Raw genomic sequence first — 22,796 nt, 5'->3', positions numbered from 1 at the left:
ATCTACAAAATAAAAGTAGAAACAACATGATTTTAAGAACAGCAATTTCGTAACAATATGAAAGGATAGTTAAGAGGAAAGAGAAGAATGTTAGCAAAGGTGAAAATATGACTAGTTAATAGAAGTCTAATTTAAAACAGGATTTTGTTCATTTAGGTTAGCAGACACGTTAAGGACATTTCTGGTTATCTTACAGAGCTAGAATAAAAGGATGCATCTTTATTCTTTAATTAGGAAACTGAAAAATCAGAAAATAATTTTACTTGCTTAAATTGTTATAGATCTCATCTATCAAAAATAGCATGTGAAAAAGAATTCATGACACAACTAATAATATCTTATCCATAAATGATGCCCAAGGTTCAAGGGCTCCGGATCTTTTTAAATATTGTATTGTTTCAAGGAAATGAATCATTCCTTTCTGTGTGTTTTTGGATAGGCAGTATTGACTTCATTGAAAAATGGAGAAAACCAAACACAAGAAATAGTAACTTTCTGACATAGGAACACTCATAAGACAGTAGGGGAATTAACCTATATCCCACTTTTATTAGTTTTATCTCTGGAATTTATTTCTTTCATATTTTTTTCTTATACGTTAATTTTTGATTTATACTCAGAAAAAAAGAACAGAGAAAAATGTATTCCATTTTTGGTGGACCATTATCTTTTTCACGTAAAACAATACCTGCATCATTTTCAGTAGATGGCTGTCTATCCAACAGAAAAAAGCCTGAAAACAAAACCTGGGGAAAATAGTCTATGAACCTCCATATGGAATATAACTTCACAGAGAGTCGCGGTACAATAAGTAGTGCTCAGCACAGAAATGGTGTAGAAGGGCTAACAACAAGACAACGGGCCCAATTGGAGTCACTTATGCTAAGTCCCATGTCACAAATTGAGACTCAACTGACTTACAGTTTCAGCTCTCCGGGGAAAGGCATCGTAAGGCGGTCCATCAGGAATCACACCATAAGCAAAGGTTAGGTAACCTGCTTGACAGGCCCCTACCATGTTATAAAGGAAAGTAACCTTTGCCATAACCAGGCCATGTTCTTGTCTAGTATAACTTCCTTGTTCCACCTTCTTCTCCCTATAAAATTCTTTCCTTTCATACAGTTCCTCGGAGCTCCTTTCTATCTGCTGGATTGGGTGCTGCCTGATGCGGGAGTAATTGCATAAACCCAATATGATCTTCAACATTGACTCAGTTGCATTTTGTTGTTGAACAGTTGTTGCTTTATTGCCTTTATTCCTCAAAAAAAGAAATATATTTTATTTTACACCTTAGCACGAACGCGACCTTCTCTCATCAAAGGTTCCTACCTCATTAAACTCAGTTATTCAATACCCAGACTGTATTAAAATTTACGTCAAAGTCCACCTCAAAGTTGAACCTTCCAAGTAGTTAAAATTGCATCGTGTCAGGAAGTAATTGCTCTTTGCTCGTCTCCCTGCCTCTGGATTTAATGGAGGCGGAATCACCATGGAGCAGCAGCAGGTGTCTTTGAGCTTCCTTGATGATTTACTCGATTGCCTTCAAATGTTTTCCTAGCGCAGCATCTGTGAGCAAGATCAATTACACATTCCAGGCAGGTTTCTTTTGTCTCTTCTTGAAAATTCATTATGCATCTTAATATATTAAAAAGTTTGGTGTGGTTTTTTTTTTTTTCCTGCCAGTCTCTTATTGGTTTCCGGTTCCAAGGCATTAAGAGTTGGATAATGTGTTCGCTCGTTTACATTTGTCTAAGTGCTCCCCTCTCCTTGTCCAGAACACTGTTCGCATTTGGTCCAAGCGGATCTAAAGATTTTAAACTATTATATATGCAGCATCTGTGAAATCTGAATTAATTTATACGGAAAAGCTTTTTACAATCCTCTCAGTTGTAAATGTTGAATGCTTACATTCTTTAAATGGAGAAAAATCTGTGCTAGAAAAGATATTAGCGTAGAAACAATGTAAAGGCAGAAAAAACAAATACGTGTTTGTTCATCTTAAACACATAGAATTAAAAAGTACTGTTTACTCTCATCCCTCAGGTATAGAACAAAATCATTTAATAACTTTGTAGTTTTCTTCCTCAAATATTCTAAGAACTAATAATTTCAAGAAATGCCTCAAAATATAATTTTTTCTCATAAGTTTATTTGTACATTAAGAATTTTTTAATCATATTTAAACTATTAGTTTTCTCTCAGGTATTATATCTTATCTCTTACTCCAACCACTCCCTAAAGCACTAAATTGAGAAAACATATTTACTAAAAAGGTGTTCTAAAAAGGGAAATGATTCAAGTCAAATTCTCATACACAGTTTCCTTGGGTGTTCAGACAATTTTTAAAAAGATGAGTGATACAGGTTATGCTGGAAAAATCACTTAATCTCTCATGTGTCATCACATTACACAGTTTTTAAACTAATAAATCCTACAAAAGTTTTTTTTAAGGGAGAGCTTAGGGAATTAATCTATAGTATCTCTTTTTTGTTGTTGTTCGTGTTCTGAGCAAATTAGAGGTAGACAAAGGGCAAAGCTTTCAGAGATGAAGATATAAGCAATTTTCTTTGAATTTTTAGTTACCTTTTGACTTTCAGAAGAGCTGTAAAGATAGTATGGAGAGTTCCTGTGTGACTCTCTTCTAGCCCCTCGTAATGTCAACATCACACATAAACATTGGTTCAGTGCTACCAACTAAACTGCAGACTTTATTTAGATTTCCCAGATTCTCTACTGATGCTCTTTTCCTGTTCCAGGAGCTACTTTGCATTCAGTTGTCATGTCTCCTTTAGCTCCTCCAATCTGTCACAGGTCGTCAGGATTTTTGGTAATGCACGACCTTGGCAATTTTGGAAAAGTACTCACGTATTTTGTGATCGTCCCTGAATTTGGACCTGCCTTATAGTTTCTAACTATTAGACAGAGTTTATGGATTTGGGGAATACCAGAGAGGTCACATGCTCATCGTATCACATTATAACAGAGAATACATGATATCAACACATTTTTTTACTAGTGACCGTTGGAGTCATGAGTATAGTTGACTTTTCTATTTATAGTCCTTCTCTATTCATTAATTGGAATTCTAACGGGTGAGTTGTGTCTTCTTTCTCATGTATTTATTCATGCAATCATTTATTTTTCTCACAAATTCTTATGTTATTCTTTGATTAATAATCCAATGCTATCATTATTTATTGTGTACCTTTGACTGTTCCAACTGTGGTCATTGAAAGCCCGTTCAAGTGGGCCCTTGCATTCCTTTGAAATGTTCTGTTTGTGTGTTGTTTTAATTTTGTTCTTTTGTTTGTTTGCTTATTCTATCTTTACTTTCTGGCACCTCAAGATGATCCAGACTCATCTTGTATTTTCTCCCCCTCACCTTGGAATAAACCATTTTTCCAAGTAATCTCATTTGCTTATATTGGAAAATGGAATTTATAAATCAATAGGCGGGTGCTAGGTGTGTTCATTGTTTTTGGTGTGTGACTGCTTCCAGGTACTCTGAGTGCACAGAGCTGGAGAATATATGGTTGCAGACCTTAACATGTACTCTCTACCTGTGTCTGTATGTTACACATACATAAACGTATGTCCATATAAACATAGGTTTATACCGATAGATCTGATTCCAGTCTACCATAGTGTTTATTCTGTCCTTCCTCTTTCTTTATTGTAACTTCTTTCTTAGACAGGAAGAAACTTAGTGTTATCTACAAAATACCTATTTGTTTAACCATAGCATAGCTGTAATTTCAAAATTACCAATTTGTGCTTATATGAGAAACAATTTATGAACTAGAGCACCATGTCCCCTGCTTTTCGAAAGTCCACCTAATGTCACTTTGCTTTTACATTAGTACTGTTTTCTGTAACCCAAAAAAGAGGATTTTTGCTTTTAGAATAACAGGCAAAAGCTAAAATAGCTTTCAGCATCTGTGTTGCAATGAGTCCTTATAAAGGCAGCTTACATTCTAAGCAATGAGAGGGACCCAGCCAAGTTCCTTGCCCGGGAACTGCACTCACCAGTGACTCAGCATCCAGCTCTCGTGGCTTTGAACTCCATCTGTGAGCCTTGGAGTTTTATCTCCATTTATTTTGTGCTTCTTTTAGCAAGATGTGTCCTCAGGTGTGTATTTATTATGCATTCTGATCGGATATATACCCAGGATCCGTGGATGCATAGTGTATTTGACACCAGAGCATATCATTTTTTAATGCACCTTCACCCATACAACAAAATACATTTTGGTAATAATCAAGTAAAGAGCAGTAATAATCGTTTTCCTTATTTGCTCTTCAGCTTTAAAACTAGTAATTAATGTAAGAAAAAATATGTTTAATTTTAAAGATATTTCTTAAATTCAGTAAAATATTGCATATATGAACACAAATTTGCATTTTCAAAAAGTAAATAGTAGACCTCCCAGTTTGCATTATGTTAATGTTTAAAATGTTAAAGACAAGAACTTCATTCAAGTGGTTCTGAAGAGTGACCATCGGGATGACTTGTTTGGATTTTGTCTTTTATAACCGCTGTGCGATCATGGATTGTTTTGAATCTAATGCTTTTGTGTAGGAACATACAGTATAACAGGAATTGGAGACATGAATTCTAACAGTTCTGAAGTGTAAAGAACTTACACATAAGACGAACACATACAACTGAGTCCACTTTTGTCAGAGACCAATGATATAACTGGGAGTTCTCTAAATTTGCGTTTATGTAACACACACAGTTTATTAAAGGAAATGTACTAAAATGGCTAATTTAATGCTGACATATATTATTAAAATTAACAATATTAAAATGATCAATATTGACTATGTCAATTGTTTAGAACCTAAACCAAGACAAGACATTTAGGGAAAGACTATTTCCCCATTGACATTGTTTAGAATTTCTGGGGCAGATTCATAATAAAAATCAGACCATCTTTTCATCTTTTGTTTTTCCCAGTCGTTTTTGTAAAATTCTCTATAGAGAAGGCATACTCTAATTTCCTCACCCACGGCAGAATGCTCCCACCTCCCCATCCGTGGTATGTCACTGCCTAAAAGTGGAATGGCCGGTCATGGGATATGTGTAATGTTCACCTTAGCAGATACGGCCCAGATCTGTCAGTACAGTAATTTAGATTCCTACTACCAGTATGTGAGACCTCCAGCTGTTCCTTATTTCATTGCCAATATTTGACCTGTCCAGTTTTCAATGTTAACCATTCTACCTGTACATGGTTTCTCAATGCGGTTTTGATTTGTCTTTGCCGAATGACTAAGGAGGATGAGCACTAAATGTACTTTTGGCTACCTTCTTTTGCACCCCAAATTAGATTACCTGACATATTTTCTTTTAATGATTTGCATATTCTGGGAACAAGTACTTTGCTGATTATAAATATTGTAAATAACTTTTCCCATTCCGCGTTACTCTTTTCATGCTCTTAATGATGTTGTTTGTTGAAGTTTATTTTAAAATAACTGTCATTTATTAACATTTGTTCTATGGTTAATGCTTTTATGTTCTCCTTAGGACAGAAGTTCTTCACTTTAACAAAGACAAATTTATCAATGTTTTCTTCGATGGTTAGGGCTATTGTGTCCTGTTTGAGAAATCTTTAGCTACCGCTGGTCATAAAGATGATCTTTATTATTATATAGATGCTTTAATTCTTTTTAAAGATTTATTTATTTATTTTAGAGAGAGAGTACATGCGAGCAGGGTGAAGGGCAGAGGGAGAGGAGAGAGAGAATCTCAAGCAGACCCTCTGCCAAGCACAGAGCCCATCTCGGGGCTCCATCTCACAACTTTAAGATCATGACCTGAGCCTAAATCAAGAGTCTGACCCTTGCCCCACGCACTGAGCCAGGCAGGTGCCCCTAGATGCTTTAATTCTTTACCTATCATATTAAGGTTTAAAAAATCTTCCTGGAGTTGATTATTTATTTATTTTTTAGTGTGGGGTAAGGCAGGGGTCCACCTAGTGGACAATTCCCCAGTACTAGTTAATGACTGCACCATCTTTCCCTACTGCTCTGCACCTGCCACATTTGCTGCCTGTAAGAAAATTGAATAGATGTAGTGTGTGGACTTCCAACGCCATATGATCGTTCTTTTCATCTAAACTTGCGCTAATACTGAATTACCTTCCCTGTGCATTAAATTTTTGTATTTCACTATGTGTGTACTACGGATTTGTTCAATTTATGAAAGTTTGCCTTGATTTTTTAGTACTCTTTGCATTTCCAAGAAAACTTTACAATCAACTTGGCAATTTTCACCAAAACACCTGCTGGGATTTTGCTTGGGATTGCTTTGAATCTATAGCACTGAGGTCTTGTGCCTTTTTTGGTTCTATTGATTCCACTGCATTTGATATGCAATTGAAAATTGTGTATTTTGAAAAGTTGCATTTCCTAATTTTTCATCTACTTGTATGTGGAAATATAATTGCTTTCTCTTCACTTATGTTGAATGACTAGGTAAATTCATTTCTTAATTCTAATATTTTATTTCTAATTTTAAAAAAACCCACATGAAAGTCATATAATCGTATGTTTCATTTCATTGTTTAGAATTCATTTGTATATATTCTTTTCTTTTCTTATTGTGCTGGTCAGGACCTCCAATACAATTCCAAAGTGTAGAGAGAGAAGAACGTCCTTTCCAAGTGCCTAATACAAATATTTCACCATTCAGCATGCTGTAAGTTTTCAAGATGTCTCTTTATTAGGTAAAACAAGTTCCTTTCCACTTCTAGTTTCTTGAATTTTACTCTATGCTTTTTGGCGGCTATTGAGAAACTATATGATTTTACTCTTTCATTCTTTAAATGTGGCTAATTATATTGATTGAAAACTGACTATTATACCAATCTTGCATTCCTGGAATAAACTCAGCTTCTTTGTGATACATTTTTTCAAATATCCTAATTGATTCAGCTGTTGATATTCTGTGCAGATATTTATATTTACGATGGTAAGGATCATTGGCCAGAGATTGCCTTTTCTTGTAATATTTTTGTCAAGAACCCGGGATCACAATTATGTTGGCCTCAAAGAACATGTTTGAATGTGTTCTATTTTTTTATATCCTTCAGAAGAGGTTTTGTAAGATTGGTGGTTTTTCTTCCTTTCAATTTAAAACAGGTTTATTGAGTATAAATTTTATATAATATATGGCATGTAAAGTGTATAATTTGATGGGTTTTTTATCTATTATCTACCATCTATCATCTATCTATCTATCATCTATCATCTATCAATCTATCATCTATCTATCATTTATCATCTATCATTTATCCATCTCTCATTGATCTGTTTTCTCTATTTACCTATCTATATCATGAAGCCATTGGCACAATTAAGGTAATTTACCATCCCCCAAAATTTTGGGTGCCCTTTTATAATCCGTTTCTCATCTCTAAGCTTTGTCTTCAGGCACACACCTGATTTATTTATATCACTATAGGTTGGTTTGTATTATCTAGAATTTATGTAAATATAATCATACAGTATGTGGTCTAATTTTGTTCGCTTCTTACACTCAACATTATTACTTCGAGATTTATCTACATCCTTGTCAGAACTTGGTATATAAGTCTTTTCAACTCTGGCCATTCTAGTGGGTATGTGGTGGTATCTCTTTGTGGTTTTTAATTTGCATTTTATTATTTTAAAATTTTAATTAACTTAAAAAATTGGCAAACAATCTAAGAAACTGACACAGTAAAAGTCACTCTTCATTTTATACAGATCATGGATTTTGACAAATGCACACTCTATATACTACTAAAATCAATTATATACGGTGTAGTTCAATTACATCCAAAAATTTCAACATGCTATCCCTTTGCAGTCAAACTCTCTTCTCACATACAATTCTTGGCAACCACCGACCTTTCTTCTGTTCCTACAGTTTTTGTTTTCCAAAATGCCTTGTAAATGGAAACAGAGAGAATGTGATCTTTTGGGTCTTTTTTTGCTTAGCAAAATGAATGTGAGATTCGTCAATATTGTTGTGTAAAGAAACAGTCTGTGCTTTTGTGTTGCTGAAGAGTGTTCCAATGTATGGATGCCCCATAGTTTCTTTTTCCATTCAGTGGTTGAAAGATATTTGACTTGTTCCAGGTTTTGGCAATTATAAAGTTTCCATAAACATTTACGTATGGGTTTCTATATGAATATACATTTTCATTTCTCTTGGGTAAATACCTGAGAGTAAGGTGATTGGGTTATGCACTAACCATATGTTAACTGTACAGGAAACCATCACACTGTTTTCCAAAGCGTCTGTATCACTAATCATTCCCACCGGCGGCAATTCCAGTTGCCCCACGTACTCAATTGGTATCTCATTATGGTTTTAATTTGCATTTCCCTGGTGATTAATAATGTTGAACATCCTTTCATGTGTTTATTTGCCAGCCATATATTTCCCTTGGCAATGTGTCTATTCAAATCTTTTGCTCATGATTTTTAAAATGGAGTAGTTTGTTTTCCGACTATTGAGCATTGAAGTTACTTATATTGTTAGTTGCGAATCCTTTGTTAGACATATGATTTGTACATATTTACCTCTAGTCTGTGGCTAGGCTTTCTTTCTCTTAACAACGTTAAATGCAGAGCAAAAGTTTCCAATTTCAATAAAGGTAAATTAATTAGTTTTTTTACTTTTGTGATTTGTGCTTTTGCTGTTGTATCTAAGAACTGTTTGCCTAACCCAAACTCAAAAATATTTTCCCCTATGGTGTTGTCTAGAAGTTGAATAGTTTTACGTGTACATTTTGATTAATTGTTGTACAAGGTCTGAGGTATTCATGAAGGCTTACTTTTTGCACATGAAAACCCAATTGTTCTAGTGCCATTTGTTGTACAAACTATCCTTGTATTAATTGACTTACCTTTGTGCCTTTGTAAAACAATACCTGTTTATTACACTCAAATTGATTATTGTTAGAAATAGAGAAATGCAATTAATTTTTGTATATTGATCTTGTGTTCTGCAACCTTGTTAAATTCATTTATTACTTCTTTAAAATTAATTTGCATTGCTTTGTAATTACTTTATAATACTTTTTAACTCATTTTTCTTGTTGTCTGCTTTTGATGTCAGGGTAATACTGGCTTCATGAAACGAGTTGGGAAATATTCCCTCTTGTCAATTTTCTAAAAGAAAATGTCATATCTGTAGGTAGGCAAATAGCAAATATCAGAAAAAAAGAAGCCACATATCGGCTAAACTCTGCATATCCAGTTGTGTCCACACTCACCAAATAAAAAGTTGCTTACTGAACGGCAATTTGTGTAAAGTGTTCTGAGAAACCACAAACATCATCCCAGCGGATGTTCCCCATCTAAAAACATGCAACAGAGGCGGAAGGATGCTTCACCCGCTCTTTTATTTCTCTTGAAAAAAGAAAATCAGTGCAAGTTCATACTTTTCTTTAGGAGTAAGTCAGGGGCTTCTGCAATAAAACCATATTCTAGAGGCAATGCATGTTTCAGAGAATCTTGGCATTCAGGTGAATTCACTCCTTGTTCACGAACCTGACAAGGGGCACTCATAGAGAGAGTTATGCTATCTTCAGTTTACATATGGCCAAATGAAAAATAACAATGAACTGATTCACTCGGGGTTAATGGCAAATCCAGAAACCATTAAACCTCTTGCCTCTCACTATAGTATTATAGTTGTTTCCTTAGTTACATTTATTTCAGTGAAATGACTTTTCATTTTTATCTTCCTAGTGGCTTTAGAGTCTAACTCCAAATAAAATGCAATTTTACAGTTAAGTAATTCTTATCAAAAGCAGGCTGCTTTTCTTATAACCCTGCCTCTTAATGGTAGAGCCCTGAGAGTCCTGGTCACAGGCCTCTTTCTCATTGCTCTCACTCCCAGATGATGTGGGTGTCTGCTTTCCCCACGTGTCTTCCTTTGGGGCATTGCTCTCTGCCAATACCATTTAATGTGGTGAGCCGTCCTCTGAAGTACTGCACTTCACCTGCCATAGAAGTGGAGAGGTGGCCCACACCGGTCCCTCAGAGTCTCTTCCCAGGACACAGAGAGTGGACAGAGTCCTTTTGGGGGTCAATAGGATTGCTGGGAGAGAAAGCATCTCTTTTTTTCATGAAACATAAGTTAAAATACCATGTAAGCTTGGAACTGGCAGAGACTTTCTGTAATAATACACTAAGATAGAGAGAGGAAAGCATAGCCCCCACCCCCCCAAAAATCCATGGGTGTGGGAATAGAGACAGAGAAGTTAGAAATGAGAGAGACAGAGAGAGAGAACTGAAATTATCATTTAAACATCATGCAGCAGATGTGTCTACAGCCCCACCCTTGCTCTTTTTCTAAGTCAGAAATTTCCTTTTGGGGGCATCTGGGTGGCTCAGTTGGTTAAGCATCTGCCGTCAGCTCGGGTCATGATCTTGGGGTCCTGGGGTCCTGGGATCAAGCCCCACATCGGGCTCTCTGCTCAGTGTGGAGTCTGCTTCTGCCTTTCCCTCTGTCCCTCCACATGCTTGTGCTCTCTCTCCTCTCTCTCTCTCTCTGTCAAATAAATAAACAAATCTTAAAAAAAAAAAAAAGAAATTGTCTTTTGTTTCAGTTAAGTTTTTTGCTACTTTCAGCCAACAAGTGCTGACTGCCATTCTAAGTGTTTTCCTTCATTTACAGGTGCTGACAGCTTACGCTACTCTATGCCCACTTTAGACTCTTGGCTGAACCCTAGATTCATCTCAGTGGGCAAACCCAAATTTCTGCTCAGACTGGATGACTTGGGCAGCTAAACCTGACATATTCGAAGCCAAACAACTGGTTTCCCCACAGACCTAGTCCTCCACCTTCTGCGTCTCAGTATGTCACCACCACTTCCTAGTCGCTCGTGTCCCCTCGTGCTCCCCCCGCACCAACCCTCCAGTAAGTCCTGCCTTTCTCACTCCCTGAATGTTCCTGGGATCTCTCTGTTCCTCTTCGTTCCTAGTCTCCACCCCAGTCTAGCACCATCGCTCCCTGCCTGCAATTTCCTTCCAGCTGCCTCACCACTCTGGATTCTGATTCCTCATAATCCAGCCTCTGTCTGGCACCTGGAGTGAGCCTTTAAAAATATAAACTAGGTCGCTTTCATTCCCCTGCTTGGAAACTTGTAATTGCTTCGAACTGCACATAAAACAAAGCTTGAATTCCCTTTCCTGGTCTAAAAGTCTTTTGCTAAGTCTAATCTCCTCTCTCCCCCAGCCCTATATTCTGTGGTTCATGCCCTGGTCCGGGAACACTGTCTCTGCTTGTACCTCCCTCCCTTTCTTCTCCTCCTTTATGGCTTAACCTAAGTGATGTCTCCTCAGAGATCATCCCTGACCACCCTACCCAGAGCAAGTGTACCTCTCACCTACACCACAATTCTCTGCCAAAACTCCTAGATTATGTACTTTCTATCAAACATGATAATTAATAATTACTTGGGTTTTTTTAGTTGGTTTTCCTTCGGTCTGCTTCCAACACTAGACGAGACAGTGAGTCTGTGGATGGACGAGCCATGCCTCTTGCCTGTTGCTAAGCACCAGACTCCAACTACCTGCCAGCAACATGGACACTTGAAAGTATCTGCTAAATGGATCAAAGAAGAAATGAACAAGTGAATGAACTCTACAGGGCATAGTAAGGAAAAATCAGAATAATGGAGACTAATTCCATTTAGAGTGATGTGGGAAGATTGCTTTGGAATAAGAAGCAAATGAGTTAAACTTGGAATAATAGTTTGGGTAATAGTGGGAAAAAGGAAATAGCTCAGAGAAAACCTGGAAGAGAGAGAGAGAGTGTGTGTGTGTGTGTGTTTGTGTAAGGGACACACACTGTGTACGCAGGCTCCTACTGTGGGTATGTATGGAGGACAGAAGTGCAGGAGATAGAAGGTAAGCCTTGGTAGAGAGGGTGAGGCCAAATCATGGATGTCATCGAATACCAAACTTTATTTAGCTTGGACAAAGCTAGAGTTCTGGGGACAACAAAGGCTGTGTATGAAAGTAATAGCTGTGGCCAGAATTAAAGGGAAGGAACAGACATGAGGTGATGTGGTGGTAAAATGTATAGACCTAGTGACAAATGGAATGTCGATATGTTGACAGAGGTGGACGAGTTAAAGCTGATTGGAGCTTGTAAACCTGTGTGACTGGGATACAGACACATGAACAGACGGAAAGCTGGGAGGGCTGTGTGTGAACCGGAAGGAGCGCAATGAAAGTATGAGCACCCTCAAACAGATATATTCCAAAATGGCCAGACGATACTGGAAAAGGCAGCACCAGAGCCCAGCTGAGAAATCAAAGATAAAGATGTGAATCATCAACAACTACTGAAAAGAAATATGTCGGTATGTCCTATAGACTGAGTGGATCACTAGTCAGGATTTAGTGTGGGAAAAGAATCCCGGCCGGTTATTTCTAGCAGAGAAAAAAACTGAGTATGTGTAATACGGGGAATTGGATGTTTGTTTAATTATGGGAATGACTGGGGGAAATTCATATCTGAAGTGGACCCTCGTGAAGCTTCTGGCTTCAAGCACCTCTGGGCAGGTTGTCGGGAATTACTACTGCCACCCACAGGCCTGGAAAATGCTCTGCTGTGACCACTGTGGAGGTCACAGCCACCCCTATGAGCAAGCTGGGGAACTGGCAGTAGATATGGGAGTCCCACCGCAGCTGCAAAAAAAGTCTGTCTGCCCACGCAGAAGGGGTCAATCACCTCCCACTCCTGGCTATCTTCCTTCTGCCTTCCAACTATGGTGCTGGGGGGTCCCACTGGCAGAACCCATATATCCTAAGTTGTGGTGGTAAGTGTCCTGAGAACATGGAGTCTTTAATCTGCCAGCTCTTTAGCTTCAGATGATGGGGCTTCAGGGCTCTAAACTGGGGAGGGAATGGGTGCTGGGGGTCACAATGGGCATGGGGCAAAGGGCTAGACATACACTTTTGCACCTATTTTTTCACCAAGAAATACTAAGTCCTACTACACCCCTTATTTTACAGATCAGAATGCGAAGACATAGAGGAACTTGACATATGTCTGCATCTAACTGGGGGAACCAAGGTCTGCACCCAGACATTGTGACTTAAAAGCCCACATTCTTTAGCCTGTGTTGGGGTTTTCTCCTCAGAAATAATAAAGACCTCGAAGGAGAGCATATCAAATGAGCAAATGAGCAAAGAAGAATACAGAGTCTAGACTACGGAAGGAACAGGTAAGGGAGGCAGCAGCAGTAATTGGGACTAAAGGATATTTAGAACACAATGGCAGAGTTAGGAGGGCACACTCAAGGTCAGAAGAGGTGAATCATCACGAAGGAGGTGGTGGCTTACGGTCAATTGGTTTAAAAACTGAGAAGCCACCATACTAAGCGAAAAGCACATCATTATCACTCTTGCTGTCACTAAATTCTGCAGCTGAGGGCTCTCACCACGAAGTCCTATGGATTAGAAGTGGAAGGGAGCTCTTAACATTTGAGCACCACATTCCTGGCATTCTACCCAATATGATTTCATGATCCTCTCCCTTTTCACTTAATATTTATTCAAAAAACTGGTTCTTAAGTCAGCCATATTCATCAGGACCATTGAGAGAACAGAGAACTTGGTGTTTGTTGCCATAGGGACCTGCAGAATCATGCCACGTGGTTACTTTTGCTTAGAATGCATGCTGGCTTGATATGTTCCAACTACATCCACCTGTCCTCCTGATGGTACCTTCTGGAGGCACCGAAATACGGCCCTGGAACACATTTTCTGTGTCCCTTGTTGTATTGTGACTTTGAGTGGGAATGCTACTTACCAACAGTCAAGGTACCTTTGCGTGGAGGTCGAAGGCAGCTGAGCACTCCTGCTTGGTTCAGGCTATCTCCTGGTGGGATGGCAGGCAGCAGTTTGCCCTAATTCATTATGCATTGTCCACCATGAGGCTCCCTACAGATTGTCCCTGCTCTGATGTAGAACGACGCATTAGTATGAACATACATTAATGACAATGACATTACAGAAGAGGAACGTTTCTTGCTGCACGATCAGCAATTTTCTTGAAATGCTCCAGATGGCAAAACTCCATTCTTTCTTTACAGGCAAACAGGGGTCTCATTTGGTTAATTTTTTGGCAACAAGATATAATTGCAACTTTGGAATGTGTGTTCTAGTATCAGCTACTATGATGAGTTATGAATGATCAGATCCAACTAGCCTATAAGGAGAAGTTCGTTCAGCTGCTCAAGTGACTCTACCAGCATCTGGGCTACAAAGATCAGAGATCTGCCCAGTGTTGAAGCATTGACATCTGGTTCTTAAACTCTTCTTTAAATTGTGTTGATCTTGTTCCTACAGAATGGCGACCCTGAAAGGTGCATTCTGCTGGTGAACACGAGACCAGACTAGTATCAATGTAAAATTTGCTCTGTAATTGTGGCCTAGCAGAAAACTAGTCTATTCTCTTTGAACTATTATTTAGGTTACCCTTCTGTCATTTTAATTAACTTTTAGACATCGCTACACTGATGAAAATGAAAAAACAAATGTGTGATAGGGAGAAAAAGACAGAAACATAAAAAATAAAAATCACATTTATTTAAACAAAAATATACACACAGTGTACAATGAATATGGTTTACATGGAACAACAAAATAAAATGATATTTCTTCAAATGCCAACATAACATGATCTAACCTATCTGTGCCCCATTTCCTAGGAATACACTTTACTGGCTCGTCTAGAATACATACTTAACATAAAAAGAAAACAAATGCCAACATTTCGGATAAGTACCACAAGAATCTGAAAATTTGATGTTAGGTTAAACAAAATAATAACATATTCACACGAGAAGTATATGTGTACAAAGAACGCACTTGTGCAGGGAAACGGGAGCATCTCTCCACTTACACACCTGTGGAGGCTGCCTTTGAAAAGTTGGAAGGTCCTTTGACATGAAATCGTTTTTAAATATTGACAATGATATAAAAGCATCACAGGGCCTACGTAGATGAGAAAGCACTCTCGCCAATATGTGGGTCGATATTGCCTGCTAGGCAACGGCACCGTACCGAGTGATCGTTAAAGATGGACTGTTGGATTATGGCCTTTTGTGACCGTAATTTCAATGATTTTAGGAAGCTTGTGGATATAATCATGCTATGAGTAGGAAAGTGCAACATCATTCTAAAGAACTCGATTTACTAAGAGGTGAACAAGATCGGGTTTATCGGGAAGCATCACTTGTGTTGGGTCTTCTCTCTGTTGACCTCACTCTCTCTGGGTGCCATGCTTCATGGTGAGCCTTCTTTTCCTTTTTTGATTTATAATTCGAAATGTTCACATAATCTATGCTATTCAAGCCGAAGACAGCTAATTGCATGTACAGTTTATTATTTTTTTTGGCTGATATCACTTTATGATTTTTCCCCCTACCTCGTTACTAGTAGCCAGATAGGCTTTTGTTTCTTTGACATCAGAAACGCTTTAGACTCTCTTACGTGCTTAGAGATACAATTCGAAGACTGATTAATGTGCACCATGACTCAGAAAGTAAAAATCCAAATGTCCATACCTTAACTTCATACCGAATTGGCCCACAGTATTTCATCTAAACATTGATTTTATTTTCCGGTTCTTAAAGACAGTTTTGCTATAGGTAGCGTCTGTTTGGGTAGAAAGTTCTAGCTTAAAACTGCCAAAGAAACAAAGGATATAATATATTGGGACTTTCTTTGCAAAGCAATAAAATATAAATATGGGGGGAGAAAGCATAGCTTCGGCAGACTGCAGCTGAGCTAAATGAATGTCAATTCACGCTAAAATTGTCAATCACCCACACAACTCTCAGCAAATCATTCTCTTCAGTGGTGCATCATTTGTAAAGCCTCCAGCTATTAAGGATGCTTTGTGTTCAACATGCTCGCTTCCCTCCGTAACTGCTGATCACAGGTTTTCTCAGGCCAATTTCTTAAATCTGTGATAAACGCTGATTTATTTCCTAAAGATTACAAAAGGTGCCCTGCATATTGAATTAGACAACCGATATGCCATCCTGCTTGGAAATCAAACATCTAAAATGTCTGTGGTGTTTCAGCATACTGCCAGAGTTTAATCTGCTTAATCTAACAGTGTGGGGTTCAACTGAACTATACTTACTAGAATCCGTACACAGTGATATGTTTCTGTTTTTCCTGCTTTTAGCAAATGCTAAAATTATAAACTTAAAAATTTGTATTGAAGCACATTTTCAGGGACACTCTAATTAGGGTAACATTTCCCTGAATTTAGCCCAGAGTGGTTATTGCTTACACTAAAGGCTGCATTGCTGAGATTTCCCTTGCAGAACATCAAGAGAGATACATTTTTAAATGCATCTGTATGATTATATAATTTAATTATGAATAATACATAAACATCAAATGTTACTTACAGTCTAATAGGTGTCTTTAAAAAGGGGAAAAACCAAAACAAAATTGTAGCCATCTGAAGATACCTGATTGCACTTAATACCATATTAATAGTTTTATAATGCTTCCAATTATTTGTTATTTGCTGGAGAAAAAAGCAATGGTGGCATTCAGTTGTGTGCTGGTAAATGTTTAACAACTGGCTTCCCAGGAATTAAAAGTCCCAGTTTGCAGCATTCAGTAATTTCTGCATGTAAATACTCCCACTGTGGTCAATTTCAAGCTACCCACGTGATGATTCTGGGTGTGGAGTCAGGAAGAGAGGCACAGGGGCACGTGATGATACAATGTTTCCACTGTGCCAGGGACAATATAAACAACCTCAGAAGCACAGGTAAAGAGTAAAATGAAGGAAAATAATTAGGAAGTGGTAAATTTGATTATTATCTTTGTTTTTAATAAAATTTATTCAATTGCTTTTGATAATTTAATATTTCATGATGGTGTGTTTAGCAACTGGCTTACAAAACTCCTGAAAATTTAATGGTCAGTTTTCATGAGTCTGCATGAGCCAGTTTCTAGTGCACCACTGGTATCCTTTCTCCTTGGCCTGTATCATACATTACATAAAGAGGGGCTTGATTTGTTGGGAAGAAAAGCATTACCCCATACAGATCTTATCCTTTTCCACCCTGAGTCTTATTTTATGCAAAACACCATACGTAGTTGAGGGGAAAAAAAGGGAAGTATCTTCCATCGAGATGCTGGCTTTTAAGACTACACAGTTTTTCAGAAAGTAAACGGGGATTTGTCTTACAAAGTAAGAACTGGAGGTTAGTCACATGGCATACTGCTCTAATTAGTGGGTTGGTCATTTTAGACAATTTGTCAGCAGGATCACACGGTGGCTCCGACTCACTGGATTTACTGGACTGATCGAACACCAAAGGATTGTTTCGGCAGGATAGAGACAAAAATCTAAGACAACATTTACAAGGAAAAAAAACCAGAACCACCACCCGAGAAATTAATGAATGCATCCAAATGTGGGTCTGCTTCAATCAAATATTTGAAACTTTTATGTTCTGCTGTTTCGTGGAACATTTTCAGGCTCTGGGTCTTTTGCCACTGGATTAAACATAATCAAGATTTCACCTTCCCTTGTTTTTAAATATGTTTTCTGTAGAACTCTGCAAATACCTATACAGAATTGATATGTGCATTTGCTAACATTGGAGGGGAAACATATTTTTAGACAAAAAAATTTATCTTGTTTGGAAATGTCATTTCCTTGGTTCAGTTTCTGGTTCAATCTGATCTCTTGAAATAGGCCTGCTGGTGTATCTTTTCAATAAAAATAGAGAAAGAAAAGCATGACTTGGCTGTGTTTGTACAAAGGAGATTTAAAACTTTTAAACATTTGCTCTTTGATTTAGAAAATCATAATAACTTAAGAAATAGTGAAGTGGATGTCCAGCAATACTTGGAATAAACGTGAACTTTCTTGGTTAAATCCCCTTTTAAAAGTATGCATAGATACAGGCTTTGTATAGGGAAAGGGAGATGACTCTGCTAATAATAAAAGAAATCTTCTATGCATTTGTATTATAGTAAGCTCCAGCCTTGGAGACTTCTCTGTCAGTACTTACGTAAAAGAAAAAAAAATCTTTGAGATATCTTCTCCAAATAGAAGACCCTACTTGTTGGCTTTCTAGTTATAAACATTTTTTCCATATTTGAGTCAAGAGTTTTCATTTTTAAAAATACAAACAAAAATGACAGTTTATGAGTATTTACAGGATGATACATTTTCATTTAAGGTCTCTTGGCATACAGACCACTCTTTGATATACTGAATAAGGCTTCATTGTTACTCAAGGAAGCCTCTGTCATCCCAACCTCTTTACCTTAAATCCAATGGGATCATGGAAATAACCACAAATCCTACCATTTTCGAATAAAATTTAACAATTCAAAAATTATGTTTAATCACTGAAATGGAGAAGGAAGCATATGGGAGAACACCAAAAACTTGGTCTGTAAATAGTTCCCTAGCACATAGCATCTTTTTATTAAAAAACCTGTAAACTGTTTGTCGATGGTCTCGCATATAATGCCCCAAGTCACTAGCTAAAATAATGGATTGAAAATTCTAGTATTAAAAGCCCCAAATGGTTATCTAAAATTTGTAGTAATCTGAAAAACCCAACATGAACCTGGAGATGTGTTTGAAGCCCTTAGTTCAACACATATCTTAGCCAAGAAGCTGTCACACTAGCTCTGGAAAGCCCCATAATACCATCCAGTGAATGGGGTCACAGCCAGGAGACGTCTACGGAACAGCCCTCCAGCATTCCCAAGAGGAGATTTATGCTCTGGATAGCACACTCTTCCAACGAGTGAGGAAAAAGAATAAACTCTTAACATCTGGAGAAAACAGGTTTCATTCATTCATACCATTATAATTCAAGGTTCAATTCTGGCAATAAATGCCAATTTCTATTTAACTGACTCGCATGTTCTCCCACAATTTTCATGTCTTTTTCGCATGGCAATTTGGAGAATAGACAAGCCACAGGCTAGGAAGGTAAGAAGAGATTGTAATCATGGTTCTAAAATTATCTAGCTGGATGATGGGGGGGCATATCTTCCTTGTGCTTTAATTTGCCCATTTATAACGGCCTTACCCAAGATGATCTCTAAAGCACTTTCTAATTTGGAACTTTTGAAAACCTATGGTGTGATTTTCCTGTGAGTACATTTCAAATTCAGGTTAACAAATAATTGCTTCAGTTTATCATTAGTTATGGTTGCATATGTCTTAAAATGTTTATTCTCACGTAGTCATCTATGCCAGACAATGCATACTTCCACCATCTATATTCTGTTGCAAGATGACTATTGGAAAACATCACAAAGAGAGTTTATTGACTTTTATGAACTTGGCTACATGAAGTTCAGGCTGATGGGGGTTTTCACGTTTGACATCAGCAGGTTGATGATCTTTCGTTTCCTTGCAGTTGCCGTTCCTCGCCGTGTTTTTTCCACTGTACTATTCAACTTTCACTAGCCCCACTTCTGTAATGGGGTCATACGACCCGAGTCAGAGTTTTGAAAAGATACCACATTGTGGAAAAGTCTCCTGCCGTGCTGGTCACACTGTCACCTGCCTGTTCGGGAGGGCTAGTCTCATGTCGCCCAGAGGAACCCCGTCTTGACAAGCAAACCTGCAACCCGCTTCTGCAGTCAAGAGCATGCGTTGATGCTACCGAATTTCAATTCACTGAAAAAATATTTTCCAAATCCCACAAATGGGCTCTAAGGTCACATGTGACAGTGGCTGTGAACTAAGTGTCTGGGTCTCCCTTCCCTTTCCTCTCTCATGTCTTCCCTCTGGAGGTCAAGCGCCCCTCTATGAGTCCCCTGTGGCAACGCGCCCCTGGCTGAAGGACTCCATGAAGCAAATGTACCCGTTCTGAGCTGATCTCAGCCAGTGAGGGCCAATGCGCTGAAGCTGAGAACTAGAATCACAATGTGACTTAAGATTTTTTTTAATGGATTGCATTCAGAGTGATAGGCTAATACCTAATTCAAACAATGCCTAGATTTGGGCAAACATCCCTGATCACCTCCCTCCACAAATTCGGGACAATAAAAAAGTTAAAAGGGTGGAGATTATCCGACTGAAGCGTGTTTGTGTCCCTGTTTATTTACGTGTTGGTAAAGTTAGGTGTCAGCTTTTCCATAAGTCCCCTCTGGAGGTCGGTAGTACTTGGGGAAAGCCATCAGCTGTAGCATGTTGAAAGCATACTTTCTGCATCTGACATTCTTCAGTACATTCTCTATGCGGCATCCTTCTCTGGTGAAAGGGGAAAAAGTACAACTTCATGAAACACAGAATAAATAAATACGCTTTATTTGTTCAATGCAGAGTTGCAGCAACAGTCCAAGTAAAAATAACAAAGATTCAACTCTACATTTTTTTTTTTCACAAATGATGATACATCTTACAAAATTAAATCCTAGGCCAGGCCCAATACCGTTATTGCCCTCAGAAAGAGATAATTCAAGTCTCTTTGCTCTTAACAGATATTTAAGGTTTAATAAACTCTTTAAATATACTTTGCTCCACAATACAGCTTCACTTTAGTTTCATAAATATATCTGCCTTTTTTTTTATAACTTTTCCACAAATTAACTTCTCAGTCTCTTTAAAACACATTAAAATCTACATGTACCCCTAAGGATGCGGGTTCTAGGAATAAGGCATTTAATTGATTAAGTCTGGCCCTATAGATTTTTAAAAGAAATTTTCATCTCTATTTTACTTAATTATTTTAGCTGTGCAACGAAGAGAAGAATGGCTTTCCGAACAGCCTGGTCCAAGTCTCCACTTTATAAAGGAAGGGGGCTTGTGCACAGACAGTACAAAAGTCACAGGTGCTGAAAATGGCGCGTAAGACACAAACAAGACCTTGTTAAAAAGAATAGAAAAGTACTCCAAGAGCCAAATCAACCCAAACAATAGTTACAAACAGGTTAATTTAATTACAAAACATAAATAGCCATTCTCTTCATAAAATTACTTGACAGAAAAGGGTCAACTGAAGCCAAGAACTAACATAACTCACAGGTTAAAGAATCAAACAGAAGGTTCTATCAGCTGACAGCAACAATGATATTAGCACAGTGGAAATAAAGTCTGGAACCTCCCACGTCTCTAAGACTTGTCTCAGGGTTTCAGTGCATTGTGCCAATTCATTCTTAATCGTTTTTGATAAATTGAATGGGAAGAGAAACGGGAGGTACAGAACTTCAAGCTTTCAGGATTCTGTTCTTTGTCTTATTCCAAAGACAGTAATTTAAAAATTCTTTTGAGCTAGTTAACAGTGGGAAACACTTTTCCATGAACAAAAGAGCAAAATAATTCCCTTAATGCATAGTACTTCTTTTTGCAGATTTTAGGAAAAACAAACAAAACACTTACAATGCGAACATTTGGTGGTTGTTTTTTTTAAATTCCGTGAATCTGAAAATGTAGAAATATTACAGCATTGCCCCCCATAATTTAAAGTCCATTGTCATTTGTAGAAAAGAAAGGAATACAACATAAAATTATTGGTATTTGGCTAATAGCAATGCAAGACTTAAAATAAGCCACACAACTAGCAGGTGTGAGCTGACAAGCAGCAAGGCGACAGGATAGAAGTGTCGAGAAGTTGGCTTGTTATCAGTTAGACAGCCTGTTTCGGGATCATCGGATTCATTCAGTGCTCCCTGGGTTTGTCTGCTGTTAAACAGGGGGAGGGGGGAGTCAGGGGAGAAAAGAAAATAGTACAGCATTCACACAGGAAAGAAACTCAACCTTAAATATCCTGCAATACAACACATTATGTTATAGAATACAGCTGTTTCAGATGGAGTTTTTATGCTAACCAGCCCCGAATGTGTCCTGTGCATTTTTTCTTACTGGACTACATTGACAAATGCATTAAAAAAAGAAAAAAAAGAAGAAGATTCCTTTTGCTTTTTATGCAAGAAGGAAGAGAGAGACACTGAGATGATATTCACATGGGCTGGATGTGTATGTACCAGGAAGAATCGATCGCATGAGCATAACAGCACCAATCGACAAGACTACATGAATAAAACTCAACTATGGATCAACCCGTAAAAAATAATGTGATAAATACACCTTGGGAAAATGAAATGAGAAACGCAGTGTGTAGTGAAGCAAACGGACATGCCTGGCACATTTAAACACACCATCTATTGTTACTATACCTACATAATGCATTTAAAGTTATAAAAATGATTTGTGGAAATGGCCTGGTATTCAAAATGAATGAAACATCTGACATGTCATCCTTGCCAGCCATATGATTCGTTGAAAACCCGACTCAGCACCCTTCTGTTAGTTCAGTTCATAAACTGTTTTCTGCTGCTCATCTTACTTAGATGAGGCCAAATCTACCTCCAAGGGACTCCTGAACTTAAAAGAGAGCCACGTTGGCAGAGTGTCTGTTCGGAAAAGAAAAGATTTTCTGTGTGAGTGAAAGATGGGCATTTGTAATTGGGCTTAAAAGCAGCTCCAAGTGCGGCAAGTCTGAAATATGCCACACTAAGTTGAAAATAAAAATTCTGTGTTATATTTCATCAGTATTCAGAGTTTTCAGAATTTCTATCACACTCAGGTGTCCAGGGGTGGTTCGAACTTTACGAGCTCCTCCAGGTCTTGAAGCAGAAAACTGGTGGTTTACTCAGTCTTAGGAAGACTGCCATGTGAACAATCCCCTTGGCTTCTATAGTCCCCTTATAACGCTTTGCAGCCCCTGAAAATCTTCTACAAAGACATTCTTTTTTTTTTCTTTAAT

At 37.9% G+C, this 22,796-nt stretch overlaps 1 protein-coding gene across 9 annotated transcripts in view; it reads right to left on the bottom strand.

Annotated features, from left to right (window-relative positions):
- Window positions 1-19,182: 19,182 nt before the first annotated feature.
- Window positions 19,183-22,796, bottom strand: part of INPP4B (inositol polyphosphate-4-phosphatase type II B) — a 753,420-nt gene continuing 749,806 nt past the window's right edge. For 7 of the 9 annotated variants that reach the window (XM_034661577.1, XM_034661575.1, XM_034661579.1 and 4 more), the window contains one exon: window positions 21,538-21,712. In XM_034661577.1, the coding sequence (XP_034517468.1) occupies window positions 21,538-21,712 (175 nt within the window). Of the gene's footprint in view, window positions 20,282-20,306; window positions 21,713-22,796 lie in introns of those variants that run through there. The other 2 variants (XM_034661581.1, XM_034661580.1) reach the window with 2 other exon arrangements.

The sequence above is a fragment of the Ailuropoda melanoleuca genome, chromosome 5 (genome assembly GCF_002007445.2).
Source record: "Ailuropoda melanoleuca isolate Jingjing chromosome 5, ASM200744v2, whole genome shotgun sequence".
Taxonomy (NCBI): Eukaryota; Metazoa; Chordata; class Mammalia; order Carnivora; family Ursidae; genus Ailuropoda; species Ailuropoda melanoleuca.
The sequence above is the reverse complement of the archived record's forward strand: the minus strand, read 5'-3'. Positions and strand labels throughout refer to the sequence as shown.